This window comes from Acomys minous, assembly GCF_964271855.1.
Source record: "Acomys minous genome assembly, chromosome: 1".
Taxonomy (NCBI): domain Eukaryota; kingdom Metazoa; phylum Chordata; class Mammalia; order Rodentia; family Muridae; genus Acomys; species Acomys minous.
The window spans coordinates 175,142,081-175,163,231 of NC_140483.1; the positions used below are offsets into that span (position 1 = coordinate 175,142,081).

The following is a 21,151-nucleotide window of genomic DNA, read 5'->3' on the forward strand; positions in this document are numbered from 1 at the left end:
GAAGACTTTCTCATCTACATATTCAGTAAAACATTTGAATGTGTGAATTCTCTGGTGACATTGCTTTTATTTTTACTATTACCCACATGGCATGTGTTTGTAAGTTGTTATTAATAATCTAGTCAGAACATTTTGAGGAATAAATGATTTTTCCCCTTTTCTATAAATCAGCTTTAAGGACGAAGTGACTCGCTGGCAGATCTTGAGGAGTGTATCCCAGTGGCCTGCGGACATTAAAGGGCTCTGAATTTCTCGTACGTTTCCAACCAGTGTAAATGGGTGCTTTACTGCATTTGCCTCTTAATGCATAGAAGGCTTCTGGTTCAGTCTTTGGACAAGTGACATAATTATAAAATATTTGTTTGTTTATTATCTCACATTTCATTTTTACCATCATAGTGTAGCTGTCACCTGCCTATTCACACTGTATTTGTTTCAGCTTTCCTTCTACCCACAAAATCCATTCTCAGATTTTTTTTTTCTGGATTTTAATTTCTCTCCAAATAAAAAAGTACATCTTCCTGACTTAGCACTTTGAACGTGTTATTATGCTGCCTTTTAGCCTCCAGGATTTTTGATGAGGAGCCAGCTGTCAATCTTTCTGTGCTGTCATTGTTACAGAGAATACATACTACTTTATTGATTTCAAGAATTGATCTTAGCTTTCAGCTTTTCACCTGCCTAGTGTGGTTCTTGGCACTTTTAGACTGTGTACATCTAATGTCTGGAAATGTTCTTCCTCAACTTTGAAAGTTTCACCTTTATTTCTTTGCCGATTCTTTGTGCTCTCTTCTCTGTCCTTATCTCTTGAATTTTCAGAATGAATATATTTATATATTTAATATTTTCATGTTTCTAAGGCTCTGCGAAGTTTCCTTAGTTCTTCCTCCTCCTCCCCCTCCTCTTCCCCTTCCTTTTCTCTTCCCCCTTCCCCTCTTCCTTCTCCTCCTTCAGCTCCCTCTTCTCCTCCTCTTCCTCCTCCTCCTCCTCCTCCTCCTCCTCCTCCTCCTCTTCTCTACTTAATCATCTGTCATCAGCTGTTCCCGTTCTCATTTCTGCGAACATGAATCATCTCTTAGCCCTCTTGTAAGGTTTTTGTTATTGTCCTTTCTTAATTTAAGAATTTTGTTTTGGTTTCCACAAGTTTTGTACTTTTTCTACTAATGGCCTCTAATTAAGATAAGTAAAACATTGCCTCTATGCGTTATTTCCTTGAATTTATTTTTTCATTATAAAAATCTACAATTGAAATTTTGTTTCATTTTACTTGTACTATGTTTTGTCAATATTAGTTTTGAAAAGCAAATAAGCATACGAAGACTTAATCAATGTTTCCCAGCTATGATTCTATGTAAATAATGCAAAATTGCTAAAAATTAAATAGAAGTACATAAATCTTTATGAGTTTGAATTTATTTTTAATGGCAGCCTTTTAAGAATATCTAATGTTTGGGCCCTGCAGAGGAACTGCCAAGTGTCTAGTGATTTTTTTTGTTGTTTGATTTTGTTTTGATTGTATGTGTTAGTTTTTATGCAAGATACATATAAATTTTGGCTGAAAAAAAAAAACCCTTGACATGCACACACACACACACACACCTGTATGCTTATTTATACACATAACAATGATGATTGAAGAAGAGATTGTTGATTGGGGTGAATGGGAGGAATTGGAGCAAGGAAAATGCAGGGCAGGTGGAAGGTAAATGTAGTGCTTATGTATGATGTTCTTGAAAGAAAAAATAAAACTATTATTAAGAAGAACAACAAGAAGTCCCTTTAAAAAACTAGCATTAGTATATAGATATATTGTATCTCTAGATACTGATTTCTTTATTTGGGAGTTTATAGATGTTATCGATCATTTGTATGTATGTATGTTTAGCTACTTGGCTAGATGAACTCTATTTCCTGTACAGTATGTAGCATGTGACCTTATTTTGTTCTGTCTTTTATCTAGTCTGATTTACTAGGAGTCACCTCCAAGCCTACCTAAACCAATTAAAAAAATTTTTTTCCTAAACTACTTTTTAAATCAAATTGGTTCTTAAGCTTTCCTGGGAAGGGTGTGTGTGAGTGTGTGTGAGTGTGTGTGTGTGTGTGTGTGTGTGTGTGTGTCTGTGTATGTACATGTGTGCACATACACTTTACACTTTGGGGAATTCAGTTTGTCCCAAGCTCAGCAAAGCTCTAGTGGTTCAGAGATTCCCTCTCCAGCCTTTCCTGGCAGATCCAATGCAAATACACTAGGGTCTTTCAAACTGAGAGAAATATGATTTCACTTAATCCCTCTAGGGAACACTCCTGGGTTAGAGTAGCTTAATGTTCAGCCAGTATTTGGTCAGAAGAAGTTGCAGCTGTAAATCTAGGATAGCAAAGCATCTCATTTGGCTGACCAGTCTCTGACTTAGAATTTCTTCATCTTCTTCACTTGCTACTGTTGTGTTTCCTGGAAAGAGGTGAACAAAGCCCAGTCACCCCAGATAGAGTACGAGAGTTATAGACAAAATAATCAATGTCCTCAAGTATATTGGGGTTACTTACAGTAGTGATAGATTGCTTAAAGGAGCACAGATGACTCAGATCATAGGAAAGCCCACCCCAATGTGAGTGACAAAGCACATGAGCTGTATTGCTGCAGCTTCCTTAACAACTTGGCAGGATCTTGACCAAAATGACTCTTCTCCCCAGCAGTTGTTACTGCTTATATAATATTGGGATGGTCATGTGAATCCTGTTAGTTTCAGGAACTTCCTGAGAATTGTAAGTTGTTTAGTTCCTGAGGCTTGATGAACCTCCCTCAAGGATGGAATGTTTGAATTCAGAGAAGTGTCTGTATAGTTCTCCATCCATCCCTGACTCTAGGATGTTCCCTGAGAGGGTGTCATGTAGACGTCTGGTTAGTTTTCTTCATCTATGTCTATGTATTGGGCCAATGTTCTACAGCAGAAGTTCACAAGAGTGTAATGGGTTATAAGTCGACTTCCAAAAGAATATTTCCCTTCATGACCAGTTGAGGCCAACAGCAGCAGTGATGTGTGGGCGTAAGCCTAACCAAACACTTAGAAGGCAATGTGATAGGAATTTCACTGAACAAAACCTATGATATTAGTATTGCTACTGGGGACTATGACATTTCCGGCTGTCAGTTTTGCTCTGTCTTGTCTTACCATATGTGAGTTTTCTCCCGTGGAATGGGCTTAAATCTATTCAGAAATCAGTTGGTCACACCTACAATAGTTGTGCCATTATTGGACCAGTAGACACATTTTTGCCTAGAGTGTTGACATTATAGTGTACAGTGTCCATAGATGGGTAGGACTTTTGGCTATAATCTTCCTTAGTGGCTTACATGCCACCGTCTAACTCTGTGAAAGTAAGCCAGCAGGGAGGGAGCTTCTAGTTCTGCCCTAGCCTGACTTCTCCATGACCTGTAGCCAAAGCATCCAGTATCTTCATCAAGATGATTTTACTATTTAGTTCCAACATGAAGCCAACATCTGTGGCAATAATGTTTATAATTTGGGGGACCTTGGAAACCTCCCTGGACAACAAACTGAAAGGGTGGCAGCACCTCCATAATATTTATAATATTCAGACACTCCCGCAAGCTTGCTTTATCCTAAGATGATGATGTTGTGGGCTGCTTTGCTGCCTTAGGTTGTGTGATTGGCTGAGGCTCATGTACTGAATTCTAGTTTGGCTTACCTGTTGCTGGAGCCAGCAATCAGTTCTGACAGGTTCCTGGCCAGCACTGTGGTCTTTATTGTTTGAGGAGCCACCCTTGCCTGCTGGTCAGTGGCTGGGTGCAATCTCCACTTCCTTTTGAGTGAGAAACATACACTGCACTGTCTGAGGGGGTGACTGATTAACCCCTGAGTGCCGAGATTAAAGCTGTGTCTGATTGTTGAGTGCCCTCTTCAGTGTCTTTCCTAACTGTGGAACCTTCTATCTACTCTGGTGAAGTGTGAATCAGATGCCATCTTTTGTTGGCTCAGTTTATTAACAATTAAACTTTATTATACAACCCAACTAGCATATACAAGAAGGAAAAAAAGGTTAAAGGGACAGAAGATTAAAACCTCCTGGAATCCGTTCGGCAGGACGGGTCCTTAGGTGTCTCTGTCCCACGAGCTGGTCCGGTCCTTTCCTTTCTCTATGCGCCTTTCTCTTCTTTCTTTCTACCTCTTTCTTTTCTCTCTCCCCCACCTTCCCAGTCATATGTAAAGGGCGGTCCCTTCTCCCTTCGAGGGTCAATTAGGAAAACAATAGCCACGGTGGGGTTCCTAGGTAGGCTTCCTGAATTTTAAGCCCAGGAAGGCTCCAAACAGTCTCTTACAAGGTATTCATGGTGTGCCCCAAGGATAAAGCCCGCCAAGACTCCTACCACCTGAGACAAAGCTTAATCTTTTCTACAATCTTTCTCATACCCAGTTCTCTCAGTGATACCCAGCCTTCCTAAATTGTCTTCTGGTCCCTGGTATTTATGATGACTGCAGCATGATGATATAGAATATAGTCATAATTATTATGTTTACAAATATTTAGAATTCTGATAAAACTAAGTATTGGGGAATGTATGGAGAAACAGAAATTTTGCTAAAGTTCAGGTGTCTCTATAAATTCTAGAACTACTAGGTAGGTTGAATATTACATATTGTTACTTTCCCCCTTTGGTTGCTGTAATTAAATACTATGACAAAACAATATAGGGGAGAAGCTGCTTATCTGGTTCACAGTTCTTGGTTACACCCCATCAATGGGAGGAGGTCACAGTGGCAAGATGTTGAGACAACAGTCACAGTGCATCCATGGCCAACACACAAACAGCAGTACACACTCCAGCCTAGCAATAAATACTCACACTTAGCTCCTTCTCTCCTGTTTGTTTAGGCAAAGACTTAGCTTTAAAATGATGTGCTCACATTTAGGGGAGTCTTCCCACCACTAATAACTGAATAAAGAAAATCCCTCTGTTGGGAGGATGGTCCAGCAGGTCAAAGGCAATTTGTCCTGAAATTCACATGGTAGATGGCAGGAACTGCAAGTTGTCCTCTGATCTCCACACATGAGCCACTGTGCACGCACCCTCCCAAACTAATAAGTCGACGGACAGATTGATATGCTAATTAATTTAAAACTTAAAAAGAGAATCCCTTACCAGCAATTCCATAGACCCCCCAAATTTAGGCAGTGTGTCATTGTCATTGAGACCCCTGCCCCATATGATTCTGCATCTTGCCAAGTTGTCAACTGAAATTCACCCTCGATATATATGCACATACCTATGACAAGAATTTTATTTCAGGTCAGATATTCTAGAGAAAACTCACTGAGATGGAGCAGTAACACAGGGATGTTTATTATATATATATGTATATACGTATATATATGTATATATACATTTATAAATATAAAGGCAACTTCATTTTCTCTGGTGAGGAGATGGACAAGCACGTTTTGCTGTGCTGCAGGTAAAATGAATGACAGACCTGTGTAATTTAACATGTATTAGTTTCATGTGTACAGGTAACTCAAGATACTTACTGTATGGTACTATTTGGGTTAGTCAGCAAGCAAAAACTGAATGTTTGCTGTCGGTGATACAGGGATCAGAAAGCTATAGGGTGTGGGCCAAGTCCAATTCATGGCTGTTTCTGAAAAGCCACAAGAAAATGATCGCATTGTTAAACTATTGTCAAAACACAAAAACAGAGTTTGTGACATGGGATATACCAGGCCTTTTATCCTAAAATATTTCTATTTTCTCCTTTACTTAAAAACTGTGGGCCCTTGATTGCAGATGGCCAGCATGTCAGCATACACCCTCAGCCCAGGTCTCACACGCAGCTCCAGTATTGAGCATGTGCCAGTTTGTATGCACTTCCTGGGTTCATCCTGAATTCTCTGGAGTTAGAAAACCTCTAGGTGACCTTCAGCCAAAGGGAACACAGATCAGACAGATGGTTGCATAGCTTTGAGCTCATCCAAGGAGCTGTGGTGAGCAGTTCTCTGTGTGGCTCTCCGCAACAACCTTGTAGGTTGGGTCTCAGTGCCTAAGAAGGGGACCAGCCTGAGAACAAGCCCTCTGTGCCCCTGCCCTGCCTCTGCTCCTCTCCTTCTGCTCCTCCCTCTGCCTGCTAGTACCACCACCCAGTTAACTGATGCACTCCATCCGCAGCTCCACCAGAATAAGAGAAGGAGTGAACCTCACCGCTGCCAACACCGTGGATAGCAAGGAAGAGAGACTCCTTGTCACGTTGTATTCTTTCACTTAGAAACCATCTGCAGCAAGTGTGGCTGACTATCAATGCCTTTAATACCTAGGCGTACATTTTTGAGTTTGGAAAAATGTGTTGGATTTCTGTGAGAACTGCTCTCGCCTCTTCCTTCTCTTTTGGAAACCTGATGTTGGCGTTGCAGTAAATCTGCACCCTGCATTGCTGTGCTCATGATAGCTTCACTAAAATCAATATGCTGGAAGAATAAAGCATCATTTCTGGACTTAGACAGGAAAAGATGGTGCCCACAGCATATCGAAGGGGCTCTTCCTTCTCTTTCTGTTAGTACCCGAGTGGCGCTGTCTCTCCCTGCGGTGGCCGGGCATCTAAAACCTTTTGCTGTGCCAAAGAGATTTCCTTGAATTTGATGACAGATTGGACAAGCTATCTGAGTTAGAAAATATTAAGAGTGGCTGGCCATCTATTAAAAAAAAAAAAAAGAACACGTTTTGAAGGAAGTTTATTTATCAGGAAATAATACTTTATGAGGAAATTTTCTTTAGATTCCCGAAAATTAAATCCCACAAAAGGGCTTTATGTGCTATGAAAAGAGGAGAATCAGAACTGACAAAGCCAAAAAAAAAAAAAAAAAAAAAAAAAAAAAAAAAAAAAAAAAAAAGGAAAAAGAAAAAGCAACAGAATACTTTTAGAGAGTGTTTTCTCTAAGCTTCCCGGGAGAACAGGATGTTTTTATTAACAATTTCAGGGCTTGAGGCATGTAGGACTGCTTCTAGGGAGAAGCCTTCTGTTCTTTGCTGCACGCCAGCCCTGTGACAGTCACGACTGTGGTCTCACAAATCACAGCAAAATGCCTTGGGCAGCCCTCAGCGCAGAACCCTCTTCCTGATGCAGTCCCTCTGTGGTACGGGCCTCTCTTTTGGCCCAGTGGCTTTGCATTAAGAATATGCATACTGCTACATTCAGCACTATACTTTCAGTCATGTTCTCCTTGCTCCCTCAGTATTAGATGTAGATGTGGGAGGTCCTGCCCAATGTGACCTTGCTTGGAGGTGATGTCTTTACTTGGGAATGATCTTGAGGGTAGAGCCCATGTCACATGAGGATGCAATGGGAAGGCAACTCTGTGTAAGGAAGCAGGACAGCCCTCCAAACGCCTCAGTATGCTTCGACCTTACCCTTAGGCTTCTAGGCTTCAGAACTGAGGAAATAAATTTCTATTGCTTACATAACGTAGAGTGCGACATTTTCTTTTGACAACTGAAATAACAAATATTCTCTCCCATGCTCACAAGAGGGAGGCTTTTATTTAGACCACAAGAGCCTGCAAGGTCTGCCTCCAGCAGCGTCTGCGGCTTCACTCTCATGGCTTCCCCCTTCTTCTCTGGTCTTCTGCCAGGCCAGCCTCTTAAAAGAAGCATCTTTTGCACATGTTCTCCTTGCAGCATCTGCAGTACCCGATACTTAAGGACGCTAGCCATTGGTGCTGCAGTGGTGGAGGTGATTGAGGAGGAGAAAAGGTGTCTGGAGAGGCATGTGAAGGGACCCAGCACTGACTGCTCTGAGTAATCCCTACTGTGAGTGGTTTTACATAGGCTGACCTTAGCCCTTACCTTGGTTTCTTTCCATCCTCCTGTCTCTGTTTTATTCCATACACCCGTGCCTGGATGTTACACTTCGTATTTACTATGTTAGGATTCAGAGTAATGTGATTTGTTATGGTGCTTTCAAACTTATATGCTGTTTTATATACCTTGTTTGCACTCAGACCCCCTCCTTTCGTCCCCATGTTGGCTCTGCCTTCTTGCCTTCCCTAAATCCTCTTCTGTTAGATAGAGCTTGTGAGCAGTGGGGCCACTGATTATAGCAACCAACCCTGTTTTCCGTAACACCCTCTGGTTCTCAAGCTTTGCCCCTGGTAGAGGCGATTTAACGGGAAAGAGAAGGCAGCAAATCCAGCGGGTGTTTGTGAGGCAATGATATCAGGATGAGCCGCATAGAAAAAGGAAGATAGAGGAAGAAACAGCAGACTGAATTTGTCCTTCTTTGTACACTGGGCTACACTGCAAACTAGCTTCATGCCCGAGCTTCGTGCCCGTGCGTCCCTGGACTCTGAGAGCCTAGTAAGCAAGAGCAACCTCAGTGCCTTTCAGGTGCACCCAAGGAGCCTTTGAATACACTATCATGCTAAACAATAAACTCTAACAAGTACTGAGCCCAGGCCATAGCCACACAGAGGGCTCTGAATGTCTTTAGGGAGGTACAGATGACCCAGTGCATGCCCTTCAGGAAGCACATACACAGAGGGACTTGGAGATTTTATATTTAAAGCCAGTATCATGGAAGGGTCATCAACCAATTCTTGTTAGTAATGTTTACCAGTAAAATTTCCATAGAAATGGATATGAACAACCAGTTAACATTTTTTACATAACTTCATGTAAATTTGCATATGGCTTTAGGGCTTTAGCAAAGCAGATAGAATCTTTACTAAAAGGAAGTTTCATTATGCCTGGGGTCAGTGGAGCTGGCCTTCAGGGCCAGCAAAGTCCTGGCACTCTGAGGGCATTGATTTGACCTGTGCTCCCGTTTTTCCGTTTGGTAGGTTTAATGTAAAGGCAATTTGCATCAATTAATTAATTATTTACATATTAATTAACTGATTAATGTTATTTACACCAAAAATAACCTTAATCTGAAGGAAGCAGAGGAGTCTGGGATGTGGAACCATGACTTTAATTCCAGCACTTAGGAGGCGGAGGCAGGAGAATTATTACCATTCAAATCCACCCTGTTCTCTTAGGTTCAAGCTAGCCAGGGATGTATTGGTGATGATGCCTTGTCAGAAAGAAAGGAAAAATGGCACCATGTCATTTTCCCTTCAGACCCATCGATCAGTGTTTCCTCCCTCCCTCCTTCCTCATCCATGGCCTACCTTTGCAGTACTGTAAAAAGCGCTTAGTGAGGAGAGCTGTGGCCCTGCCTTTATTTAGAGGGACAGATCCAGGCGGTTACAGAGATGGTGGGGGAGGGAGTTCTAGTTTAGTCAGTTTGCTCATGGGTGCTGTCCGGGGTGTGGGGCAGGCTGGGACTCTGGCTGACACCAGTCTTGGGGATCTGTTGTTGTTAGTGTTCTAAAAGCTTTTCATGTGTTTTATGAAACTTGCCCAGGTTGTTAAGGATCATTTTCTTTACTGAACACCTGTGATCCTGGGAGAGTAGGTTCCTAGCAGCCATAGTGACTGATTGAATCACTAGGTACCTAAACCAGCTGATCAGCTTAGAGACAGGCATTGTAGTTTTACTTGTAAGTTGCCGTAGAATTCTGTCTTTTCCAAGTCCACATACTCTGGACCCATTTTATAGACAAAGAAAAAGGTTCTGGGAAAAGTTTATTTTAAAAACTGATTCATAGAAAGGCCAGTCTCTCTTATTAAACAAATGCCCAGGTGGGTCCCCTCCTTGCCTCATGGATCAGGCACCCTGCGCTAGTTGTCTTTTCTCCTTGTGAGTACTGTTTCTTCACGCAAGTGAGTTTGTGACGCAGCCTTCACCAGAATCGAAGAAACAAGCCCTACAGTACATACTTTTACCTTCAGTCTTGTGAGACTATTTCTGGCAGAACTGTGATGCACACGTGGTAGACAATAAAAAAGAATAAAATTCTTCTGCTGTCAGAATAGGAAACAGCCTTTCTCTAGAAAACTGCCCACAATGAAGAACTTCCTTATGGGGTTTGCGGGAAGGCTGAAAAAAAAAATGCTTTTAAAAATATTCTCCTATTATACCGCCTTGACAGTGTTCTGTGGGGGAAAAAAAAAAGAATTACTTGCAAATGATACTTTATAAGTAATACTTATAAAATGTCTTCCTGGTCAGGAGCTCACTCTACATGGAGCACAAGAAGTAAGCTCACTGGCTTCTATAGAAGGGTTTATAAAAGTAATCAGCCCCGTCATCTGTGGGGAAGTTCCGCTTTGGGGACACGGCCATTAGAAGGTTATTCTTAACCTCAGTGACCCACAGCAGAAAGAGCGCTTCATAGTCAGTTGTTCTCAGCGTGTGGGTCATGACCCCTTAGGGGCACAACAGCCCTTCATGGGGATCTCCCAAGACCATCGGAAAACACAGATATTTACATTACTGTTCATATCAGCAGCAAAATGACAGTTATGAAGTAGCAACAAAACTAATTTTACAGTTGGGGGTCACCACCAGGTGAGGGACTGTAGTAAGGGGCTGCAGTGTTAACAGTTGGGGGTCACCACAAGGTGAGGGACTGTAGTAAGGGGCTGCAGCGTTAACAGTTGGGGGTCACCACAGGGTGAGGGACTGTAGTAAGGGGCTGCAGCGTTAACAGTTGGGGGTCACCACAAGGTGAGGGACTGTAGTAAGGGGCTGCAGCGTTAACAGTTGGGGGTCACCACAAGGTGAGGGACTGTAGTAAGGGGCTGCAGCGTTAACAGTTGGGGGTCACCACAAGGTGAGGGACTGTAGTAAGGGGCTGCAGCGTTAACAGTTGGGGGTCACCACAAGGTGAGGGACTGTAGTAAGGGGCTGCAGTGTTAACAGTTGGGGGTCACCACAAGGTGAGGGACTGTAGTAAGGGGCTGCAGCGTTAACAGTTGGGGGTCACCACAAGGTGAGGGACTGTAGTAAGGGGCTGCAGTGTTAACAGTTGGGGGTCACCACAAGGTGAGGGACTGTAGTAAGGGGCTGCAGCGTTAACAGTTGGGGGTCACCACAAGGTGAGGGACTGTAGTAAGGGGCTGCAGCGTTAACAGTTGGGGGTCACCACAAGGTGAGGGACTGTAGTAAGGGGCTGCAGCGTTAACAGTTGGGGGTCACCACAAGGTGAGGGACTGTAGTAAGGGGCTGCAGCGTTAACAGTTGGGGGTCACCACAAGGTGAGGGACTGTAGTAAGGGGCTGCAGCGTTAACAGTTGGGGGTCACCACAAGGTGAGGGACTGTAGTAAGGGGCTGCAGCGTTAACAGTTGGGGGTCACCACAAGGTGAGGGACTGTAGTAAGGGGCTGCAGTGTTAACAGTTGGGGGTCACCACAAGGTGAGGGACTGTAGTAAGGGGCTGCAGCGTTAACAGTTGGGGGTCACCACAAGGTGAGGGACTGTAGTAAGGGGCTGCAGCGTTAACAGTTGGGGGTCACCACAAGGTGAGGGACTGTAGTAAGGGGCTGCAGCGTTAACAGTTGGGGGTCACCACAAGGTGAGGGACTGTAGTAAGGGGCTGCAGTGTTAACAGTTGGGGGTCACCACAAGGTGAGGGACTGTAGTAAGGGGCTATAGCGTTAAGAAGGTTGAGAACAACTGATATGGATTGATCCCTTATTTTCTGCGTCGTATTTGGCAAGGAAGAAGATAGGATGGGCACTGGGGAAAGACCAAGTGCTTAGCCTCGCCCAAGCTTCTTTCAAAGGTTTTAGTTGTAGATATTCAACCAGTGTTTATCCTGTTGAATTTATTTAGACAGACAAAAATTCCGGTTGTTTTTTCTTTTCAGTGAACCAGTTCCACTTTTCTTCTAATCTGTATTCAGAAACAGTCAGAAGTTGTTCACCCTAGAAGATACATACAAATAATTTTACTTATAAATAAGAAACATTTAAATGGCAAAGATCAATGCATATTTTTTAAAATCCATTTTTGGAAACATCATAACATTTCAGTTTAAATTCTGAGAAAAGCTCGTGTGAGACTCATATTCCATAAAAGGCATCTACCCTGTCTTCTATCCATGGGAGGACCACCATCTGGAGTGGTCCAGATCTGCACTCACAAACCTGCTATCAGAAAAATGCTGCTATAGGATCCACCTCTCTGACATGCTGACGCTGTTGCAGTCAGAGATTCTGCTTATGGAAATGAATGTCATTTAAAGCAGTCACGATAATTAGTGGATGCACTGCCAGCCTCCAGAAAGGATGACGTTCTACAGAAAGGCAGCACAGACCAGCATGCCTATGGGATAGCCACAACAGCTTCATTGTGCAGAGCTTGTGCCTTAAATTGTGTTATTTGTTGGTGGTATATTGTAATTTTATTTATACTGTGTCAAAATATAAATAAAAGCTGAAAGTTTCGCCTCTTGTGTGTATAGGTTTTTTTTTTTAAGTCATAATAACCCTTCAACAGGGATGTAACTTCAAGACAGAGTGGCTTCTCTAGCATGTCCTGGGCGAGGATTTGATACACAGCTTGCCTAAAGAAGATTCATTCTTTTAATAGTTCTTATTTTTAATTTCCAATGGTCTTTTCCACATATAATCTGGCTTAGGCTAGTGCTGTGTGATGTCGGTCCCCCTCTCAGGTGAAGAAACTGAGGCAGGAATGTTACCTATTTGCCATTTATGCAGCTGGGGGCCACTTTGTAAGAACTGAAATTTATGTTTCTTGGATACTTTGAGAAATCACTTTTTCAAAGGGCCGAAGGAAGGGAACAAGGGGAGAAGTGATATAATTATGTCTTAATTAAAATATAAAACAAATACAATCTGTATCCAATAAAAGTACCATATATATTAGTTTTCAATTTTCAAATTTTGTGAATCTATCCTTTATAAAGACAAAGTATATTTAGAAGGTATCTTTAACTCATAGAGGTTCTGAGCCAAAGCTAACTCACACATAAATGCCTTCCGTTAGTAATTCACATTTCGATTTTCTTTCTCTTGCCTATGTTCATTATGGTAGTTACTGAGGTGTCAGACATTTTAAAATAGAACACGTGCAGTATAAATTCTACATTTTCCATTGGGCAAAAGTCCTTTACAATTTTGCCATTGAAAATAGATCAGTTATTCTGGTAGGTGATGAGTCTCATTGAGAGACCCAAAGTGTAGAGGAATTTTAATTCAGCAACATGGCTGCCCTGGCAAGGGATCATACCCAAAGACCTAGGTCTGTGTGATCCAGCTACAATGCAGACAGGCCCTAACTACACACCTTTAATCCCTCTGGCTGGAATACATACACACCTTTAATCCCAAACAATGACATCTAATTGAGAGACAGAGTGACATATCAGAGAAAGATTTGACAGAATCATCAGAGATAGGATATGCCTATCTCTCACAGGAACAGACAGGAAAGAGAAGCTACTTAAGAGCAGTGCAGAGTTTGAGCGGGACCCCTGGGCCCGTCTATGGCACCAGCCAAGGACAATACATGCAGTAAACTTCAAACCCCTACCCAGATCTAGCCAATGGACAGGACATTCTCCATAATTGAGTGGAGAGTAGGGTCTGACTTTCACACGAACTCTGGTGCCCCATATTTGACCATGTCCCCTGGAGGGGGAGACCTGGTGGCACTCAGAGGAAGGATAGCAGGTTACCAAGAAGAAACCTGATACCCTATGAGCATATACAGGGTAAGAAGGTCCCCCTCAGTCACAGTCATAGGGGAGGGGAGTAGGGGGAAAATGGGAGGGAGGGAGGAATGGGAGGATACAAAGGATCAGATAACAATTGAGATGTAATATGAATAAATTAATAAAAAAGAAAGTTAAAAAAAGAGCAGTGCAGAGAGAGAGAGAGAGAGAGAGAGAGAGAGAGAGAGAGAGAGAGAGAGAGACTGAGTGTGTGTGTGTGTGTGTGTCTGTGTGTCTGTGTGTGCGCGCGTGCACGCGTGCACACAGGGTCATTCCTGGAGACAGTACAGTGGAGCTCCAGAGTACAGTGCAGTTTAGTACAGCTTAGTTGAGTGCAGTTGAGTTTGTACAGTTCAGGTCTGGAGTTCAACGGCTGTTTTCCAAGCAGAGCAATTCAGTGAGAAAATAAGAGAAGCCTGTTTGAATCACTCATCTTGGAGAGGAGTTTTGGAGTAGACAGGTGAGTTGAACCAGCCAGCCAGTGTTCAGAAAGAGCTAGAAAGCGTGAGGATTTTCAGCAGTACTAAGTCTTGGAGGCTGAAAACATTCTAGGCCTACCTTAGCAGATGGAGGCTGGAAGCTGAAGCCTTCAGCGTCTGGGATTGAAGAAGGATAGATTGTTTGGAGGCTAGAAGCTTCCAAGCCTAGGGATACATAGATAGAAAGGCTGTGGGCTCAGCCCAAGCCATGCATCACTAATGCTTGGATATGGCTCTCATCTCATCCCCTCTTCTGAGGACATAAAAACTATATTTATACCAAAGAGGTCTGAAAGTGTCCTGTTAGGTTGAACAGTTACCAATGATAGAGAAGATAGGTGTATAAGTGGACATTTTGAACAATATATAGGATTTGAGGAGCAGAAAATGGAATAGGTAGAATTAAGAAGCAAAGAAAATAAACACAGCATGTTTGGTGTATGTCAGAGAAACTTGGCTTGGTATGACAGGCAGTGGGAGGTAAAGCTGAGCAAAACCAGAATTAAGACCTAAATAAGAGATGTAAGAGTATATAGATTAGAGGGAGGGAGGAACGGGAGGGTACAAGGGATGGGATAACAATGGAGATATAATATGAATAAATTAATAAATTATATTTTAAAAAGAGTACATAGACTGATGTGATTTTTCTTGGAGACAGCTAGCTATCTCTTAAGTTTTTGGTAAACGAAGTGAAGTGCTGGCCATGGAGAGGATTGAGCCTGGACAGGTGGCAGGTGGCTGGAGGGCTGATAAGTCATTGCTGCAAAGCAGGTCATCTTCCTTCAGCTATTTATTGAAAATGTCTCTTGTAGCCGATTCCCCTTCACTTGTCTCTCTCATGTCCATTGCAGAATTCACATTGCAGTTCACTTTACCAAGATAATTGGTCCTGATTATTTTTAATTTAAAAAAATTATTAGATTGGTTGGAATACAGTGAATAAGTGAAATGTAGTGGCAGAAACAATTAGAGGTACAAGCTTCCTGTTATACTAAAGGGGTGCCATTGACCACCATGAACTCTTAATCTTATAGGATTTTTAGAAGGATTGGGAAATTGTATTTAGGTGTTGTTTTAAGTTTATAGCTGTGACAAATAGAAATACTGGGTATCATGTACTAATCTGTTTGAATGAATAGCTTTTTCTTAAATTTATTTAAATAAGTGAGCAAGTTTTCCAATGACTAAAATATTAAATAGCATCAGAAATACTGAATATATTAACTATTGTGATATCTTAGTTTTATGATCCACTTCAGTGGAAAAGGATAGCACAAAATTAATAGTTACCTAATAAGTCAAAAGCCTTCATCATTGGCCACGTGGACACAAGAGACCCATTTCCTTCACCTCGAGTCTTATTCAGGAAACGTTACATCTTGGTACAACTTATTCAAATGAAAAGAGGTGCTTGCCATACTCCTAGAGAATGAATCAATTGTTATTTAAGTAGCCTAATATTTACTTCTGTGCCATGATCTATATAGATCCTCTGTGATCTGGAAAAATATCACAAAGAACAAGTGGAAGTTATTTTGAGTACTGCTTCCCTGTCAGCAATATGAATAGATAAGGAAGTTGTATATCCTCATAGATTGGTGCCTAGCCAATCACCAGAGAGGCTTCACCCAGCAAATGATGGGAACAGATGCAGAGCGCCACAGCCAAACATTAGGTGGAACTCAGGGAGCATCATGGAAAATGGGAGAGAAGGACTGTAGGAACCAGAAGGGTTGAGGACATCACCAGAAGACAGCCCACAGAGTCAAACTAAGCAGGGCTCCTAGGGGCTCACAGAGACTGAAGCGACAGTCATGAAGCCTGCATGTGTCTCATCTAGGTCCCCTGCACATATGTTAGGGTTATGTAGCTTGGTGCTCTTCTGGGACCAGTGGGAAAGGCGCCATCTTGATACTTTTGTTTGCACTTTGGACCCTTTTCCTCATAATAAGTTGCCTTGTCCAGTCTTGGTATGACAGTATTTGCCTAGTCTTGTTGTAACCTGTTATGCCATGTTTGCTTGATATCCCTGAGCAGTCTGATTTTTTTCTGAAGGAAAAAAAAAAAAAAGACGAGGAAGAAAACTGCCGCTATGATGTGATCTATGAGAAGAGAAGAAATAAAAAGTAAAAGTAAAGTCGTATATCAACCAGCCAGTTGGGCCATCATCAGTATGAAAGTGCTAGCTTTATTCACTGTGGGTGGTGAACCATTTCAAAAAAGCTTAAATGTGGCAGGTTTGGGGGGGGGGAAGTAATATTTTTTTTTCCTCATCTAGTCTAGTTATGCTCCCGTTCCTTCTCCACCAATTTTTGGTCATGCTTTGTAAACAAAATAGCTGACACAAGTGGACTAGTGGGTTGGATTGGATGTGAGTTACTAATCACTAGCATGCCCTAGTTCCTCATTTGCTATCTAGAGTGGTGCTTAGTGGAGTGTGTAGTGATTGATGAATACAGAAAGACGGGAAAGTAAAACAGGTCTCAGTTGCACAATATATTATTGAAAGCGTGATGTGAGTTCTTGTGATTTGGATGAAGACCATGTTTTTTTTTAAAAGAGATAGTCAATCAGATTATCTCTGTAGTATGAGAATTCTCTAATTTTAATACAATAGACGTATTTCTTAGCTACATTTTGCAAACAAGTGAAGACTTTCGAGCTCAGTTACAGGCCACATGGCTTGAGATATGATGATCCCCTGTCAAAATGAGACTTTGGATATGGTGGGGGTTCACACTGGAGACAGTTGTGTAGAATGGAGTTGGTAATTTATAGCTATCCAGCAGATATTTCTCTGTCATTTAAGTCTTAAAGTTGATTAGCGTTGGCTTGCCCAAATTTAATATTCAAGTATACTTTATGAGCATAAGACTCAAAGAAGGGCTGAAATATGGGCTAAATTACTGTCACTGGACAAAGCCAGTGATATACATTTATTGATACTATTTTTGTTAACCTTTCTGTTCGAAGCACTGATGTTACTCTATCTACAATTGTATTGAAGAAAATTCTGGCTCTTTGAAGTGTGGAATGAAAGTTAAGTAAACTGATACGAGAGACCAGACTGTTAGAAGCAGATGTGCACTTTACTGGGTAGTAGAATTTGTTGCATAAACTGTAGGTTCAGATGTAGGTTCTTCCAATGTGAAAAAAAAAAATGACAGAGACAGTTTGCTGCCTGAACAGTCACCCAAAACTCTATAACACTGGACCACACAATTTTCATGACACTCCCTGTGCCTCATCTGTGTTGTATTCTACTCCTCATTGGTCAACATCTGTTACTGCTGATACAGTAAGCAGAGGCATCTTACATGTAGTGATGGCCGTCTCTTCTGAATATTTTCCTCTTGGCAGAAAGCACTGGAAGACAGCGAAAAAAGAATGGGTAAGAAATACAGCTCGGGACCAACAAGAGATTGCCAGTGTGTTCAGGGCCAGGATTTGGAGCTAGGTCTCCAGAAGCCCATACAAAACACAGTAGCTAGTCTTCTCTTTGCCTGTTTGTGAGCTCTTATTTACATTCTTCATTCCCTCAGTGTCACAACCCCTGGTCCCCCAAAATCAGATAAAGAGAAACAAGAATAGAGGGAAGAGAAGACATAGAAAAATCCCTGAATCTAACTCCTTTCCGTTTGTTTCTTCTTTGACCATGGCTACTAGCAAACTGCAGCCAAACTCCCTGCATGACCGACAACCACCAACCCCACTTCTCCTGGCCCTCACATTTATGTGCACTCTGAAAAGTTCCCAGAATTCCAAATGTCATGCACTCGCAGCCAGCAAAACCATGCTTCTGCTAGAGCATGAGGCAAATCATGCTCAGCCGCTGCAGACAGTACGAAGCAGCCCCACAGCCCTACACTTGGGATTAAAATGAAGGCACATACTTATAATATTTCTGTCTTTTAAAAAAAAATCAAAATTTCTGATTTCTCACTACAAAAAACATGAGCCAAGGGCACTGAGAAAACCCACACTGCTGTTAAGATTGCTACAAGCAGAGCACAGTGGAATCCTCTGCAAACACTCTCAGCCAAGCAACTCTTGAAGCACGTTGAAATTCAAACTTCATTATTTGTATGTGTGGACTTTGGGTAATGCAGTGATATCTTAGAGGAATATATCTACCTACCTTTACAGTTAGGGTTTTGGGGAAAAAAATCAATTTTCCTGTCTAATGAAATCGGTGTCTTCTGTGATCTTGTACATTTTTATTATCCTTAATTTGAACCTTTGCTTCAGAAAAGACTAGTATATCTACTTTTATTAATGTGAATTTTGCATGTGAAATAGAATAATTTGCATATGTTAATTGATAAATATGTTTGGTAATGGAAAATGATTGAGTAGCAAGGAAATCCTGTTAACATAATTTGATGTAGTTTATCATCTACGTGTGAGGATATAAACAGGGAGAGTGGAAAGCAAGTCCTTTTATCTGGAATCATCCGGGCTCATTTCTTCTTTAATAGTTAAATGGATGCTAGTGATTATCTGTTCAATAGCCCATTGAGGAACAGGTTGAACAAGTAGCAATTTTCTACCTAGGAGCATTTTAGATCCATTATCAGAGGGAGATGGTTATTATGTGATGCTGCTGTTCCTTAGGATCTACAAAGGAAAGTGTTAGCAATTAGGTACTTGTAACATGACTTGTATAATAGAAAGAGCACTGGGGTTGAAATCAGAAGATGCAGCTTTGAATTCGGCTTCAGCGTCCACCAGGTGCATGACCCTCAGGGTGTTTCTTAGACTCTCTGTGCTGTACTATGCTGCTGTGAAAATGGAATCGCCTGATCTGGACGGGGGAGGGGGGGAGGCGGTGGGGGGGGAGGGCTGCACAAACTGCTGCACCAACCAAGGACAATGCATGCAGTGAAGCTAGACCCCCTCCTCTTCAGATCTAGCCAATAGACAGCTCATTCTCCATGGTTGTGGGAAGAGCAGGAACTGCTCATGACATTAACTCTGGTTCTCCCCCGCACCCCTTGGTGGGGAGGCCCAGTGGGCACACAGAAGAAGGGGGTGCAAGCTATCTGGATGAGACCTGATATTCTGTGGTCATACAGGGAGGGGAATATGGTGGAAGTGTGTGGGGAGGGACAGGAAGATACAAGTGAGGTGATAACAGTTGGGATGTAATCTGAATAAATTATAATAAAATTAAAAATTTTAGAAATGGAACTGCCTGCCATGGCCAGAGAACAGTTCTGAGGTTATGTTAGCTGCTGTTTCTAAAAGTGTTTGAAACTTGTAACACATTTTCATTAAAGGAGAGAAACAATTTCTAATGATTCCCTGTTGTTCTCTCATCTACAGAAAGTGAGTGAGAAGGTTGGAGGAGCCGAGGGCACCAAGCTGGACGATGACTTCAAAGAGATGGAACGGGTGAGTCTTCGCCTCTGGCTGCCGCGTAGCATGAAGTTGTCCCTGTAAGAGGGGAGTGTGCGGCTGCTCCGTACTAGAGTCCACACGTGTTCTGTTTCTTTAAAGGACACGCTGCTTTCGCTGCGTATTTTGAATAGTAAGTGGAAAGCCATGTCCATCTAGGGAATAGGACTGCTGTGAAGAGTAGTGTCTGTGGACGGTTCCTGCTGGGTTTTGTCATCACCTTTTCTAATTGGGATGGGGCAGAGCTGTGGTTGTGTTTGGGTGAGGTGGAAACAAAGGAGGAGAAAATGGACAATGGTGTCTTGAATCTTGTGAGTGACACTGAGTCTCTCTCTGACCACAGTGGACTTTCCTATTAGGATGGCCCCTGCACTGTGGGAGTCCAGTTGACTGCCCTCAACACTGCTTCCACCACTCACTGTACAGGTCCAGTTTTTCTTAAAGTTTCTCTAGTCATATGGCAGTAGAGTGGGAATACGGATGCTCACTTAAGAACTCTTATTATAGACTTGATACCCTAGCATCATATTCAGGGGGAGGAGGTCCCCCTCAGTCACAGTCATAGGGAAGGGGAATGGGGTGAAGGTGGGAGGGAGGAAGGGATGGAAAGATGCATGGGATGGGATAGCAAATGAGATGTAATATGAATTATTTTATTTTTCAATAGAAAATTAAAAAAAAAAAAGAACTCTTGTTATGAAGCCAGGCGTGGTGGTGCACGCCTTTAATCCCAGTACTCAGGAGGCAGAGGCAGGCAGATCACTGTGAGTTCGAGGCCAGCCTGGTCTACAAAGCAAGTCCAGGACAGCCAAGGCTACACAGAGAAACCCTGTCTTGAAAAACCAAAAAACAAACAAACAAACAAACAAACAAAAAACAACCAACCAACCAACCAATCAAACAAACAAACAAACAAAAAAAACCCCACAAAAAATTCTTATTATGGGGATGGAGAGATGGCTCAGAGGATAAGAGCACTAGCTATTCTTCCAAAGGTCCTGAGTTCAATTCCCAGCAACCACATGGTGGCTTACAACCATCTATACTGAGATCTGGTGTGCAGGTATGCAGGCAGGGCACTGTATACATAATAAATAAATAAATCTTTAAAAAAAGAATTCTTACTATGGTTTAATAAGTCAACTATTTAGCATTCTGTCTGAAACACAGGTTCTCAACAGGTGAGACAGGAGTTGGTGAACTGAGTCTCCCTTTCTCCTGAGACATTAAGTGGGTTTTCTCCTTCGTTCTGAGGCTTTAGAGGGTGGGTGAGCATTGCAATGTGCAAAGAATGTCATGGGCGGACGCTGAAGGGCTGGTCCTGTACTAGAAGAGGATGCTGCGAGCCCGTGACACAGAAAGCACATTTAAGCATTGTTACGATTTTGCCTCTGCACACTATCATAACAAAATATTTTCATTTATATTCTAGTTTTGAACTCCCAGAAGATTTTCTTAATGGGCCTAATATTTTTATTAGTTTATCTCATTTCCAGTGGGCTGCTTTGCTACATTTCTGTTGAGTAATAAGACAGAATGTCTTTTGACGCTTTCTGTCTTTTTGGTGTTCCTCCTAATGAGTTCATGGATAAGCTGAAAATTAGTAGCTTCAGGCATCTGTGACATGGACTGTAGATATGGTGTG

The 21,151-nt window shown here is 42.1% G+C and overlaps 1 protein-coding gene across 1 annotated transcript in view; it reads left to right on the plus strand.

The window, feature by feature from the left end:
- Window positions 1-21,151, plus strand: part of SH3GL2 (SH3 domain containing GRB2 like 2, endophilin A1) — a 169,109-nt gene that overhangs the window by 107,903 nt on the left and 40,055 nt on the right. Inside the window, exon 2 of the mRNA XM_084779129.1 lies at window positions 19,435-19,503. Coding sequence (XP_084635255.1) covers window positions 19,435-19,503 — 69 coding nt within the window. The remainder of the gene's footprint in view (window positions 1-19,434; window positions 19,504-21,151) is intronic.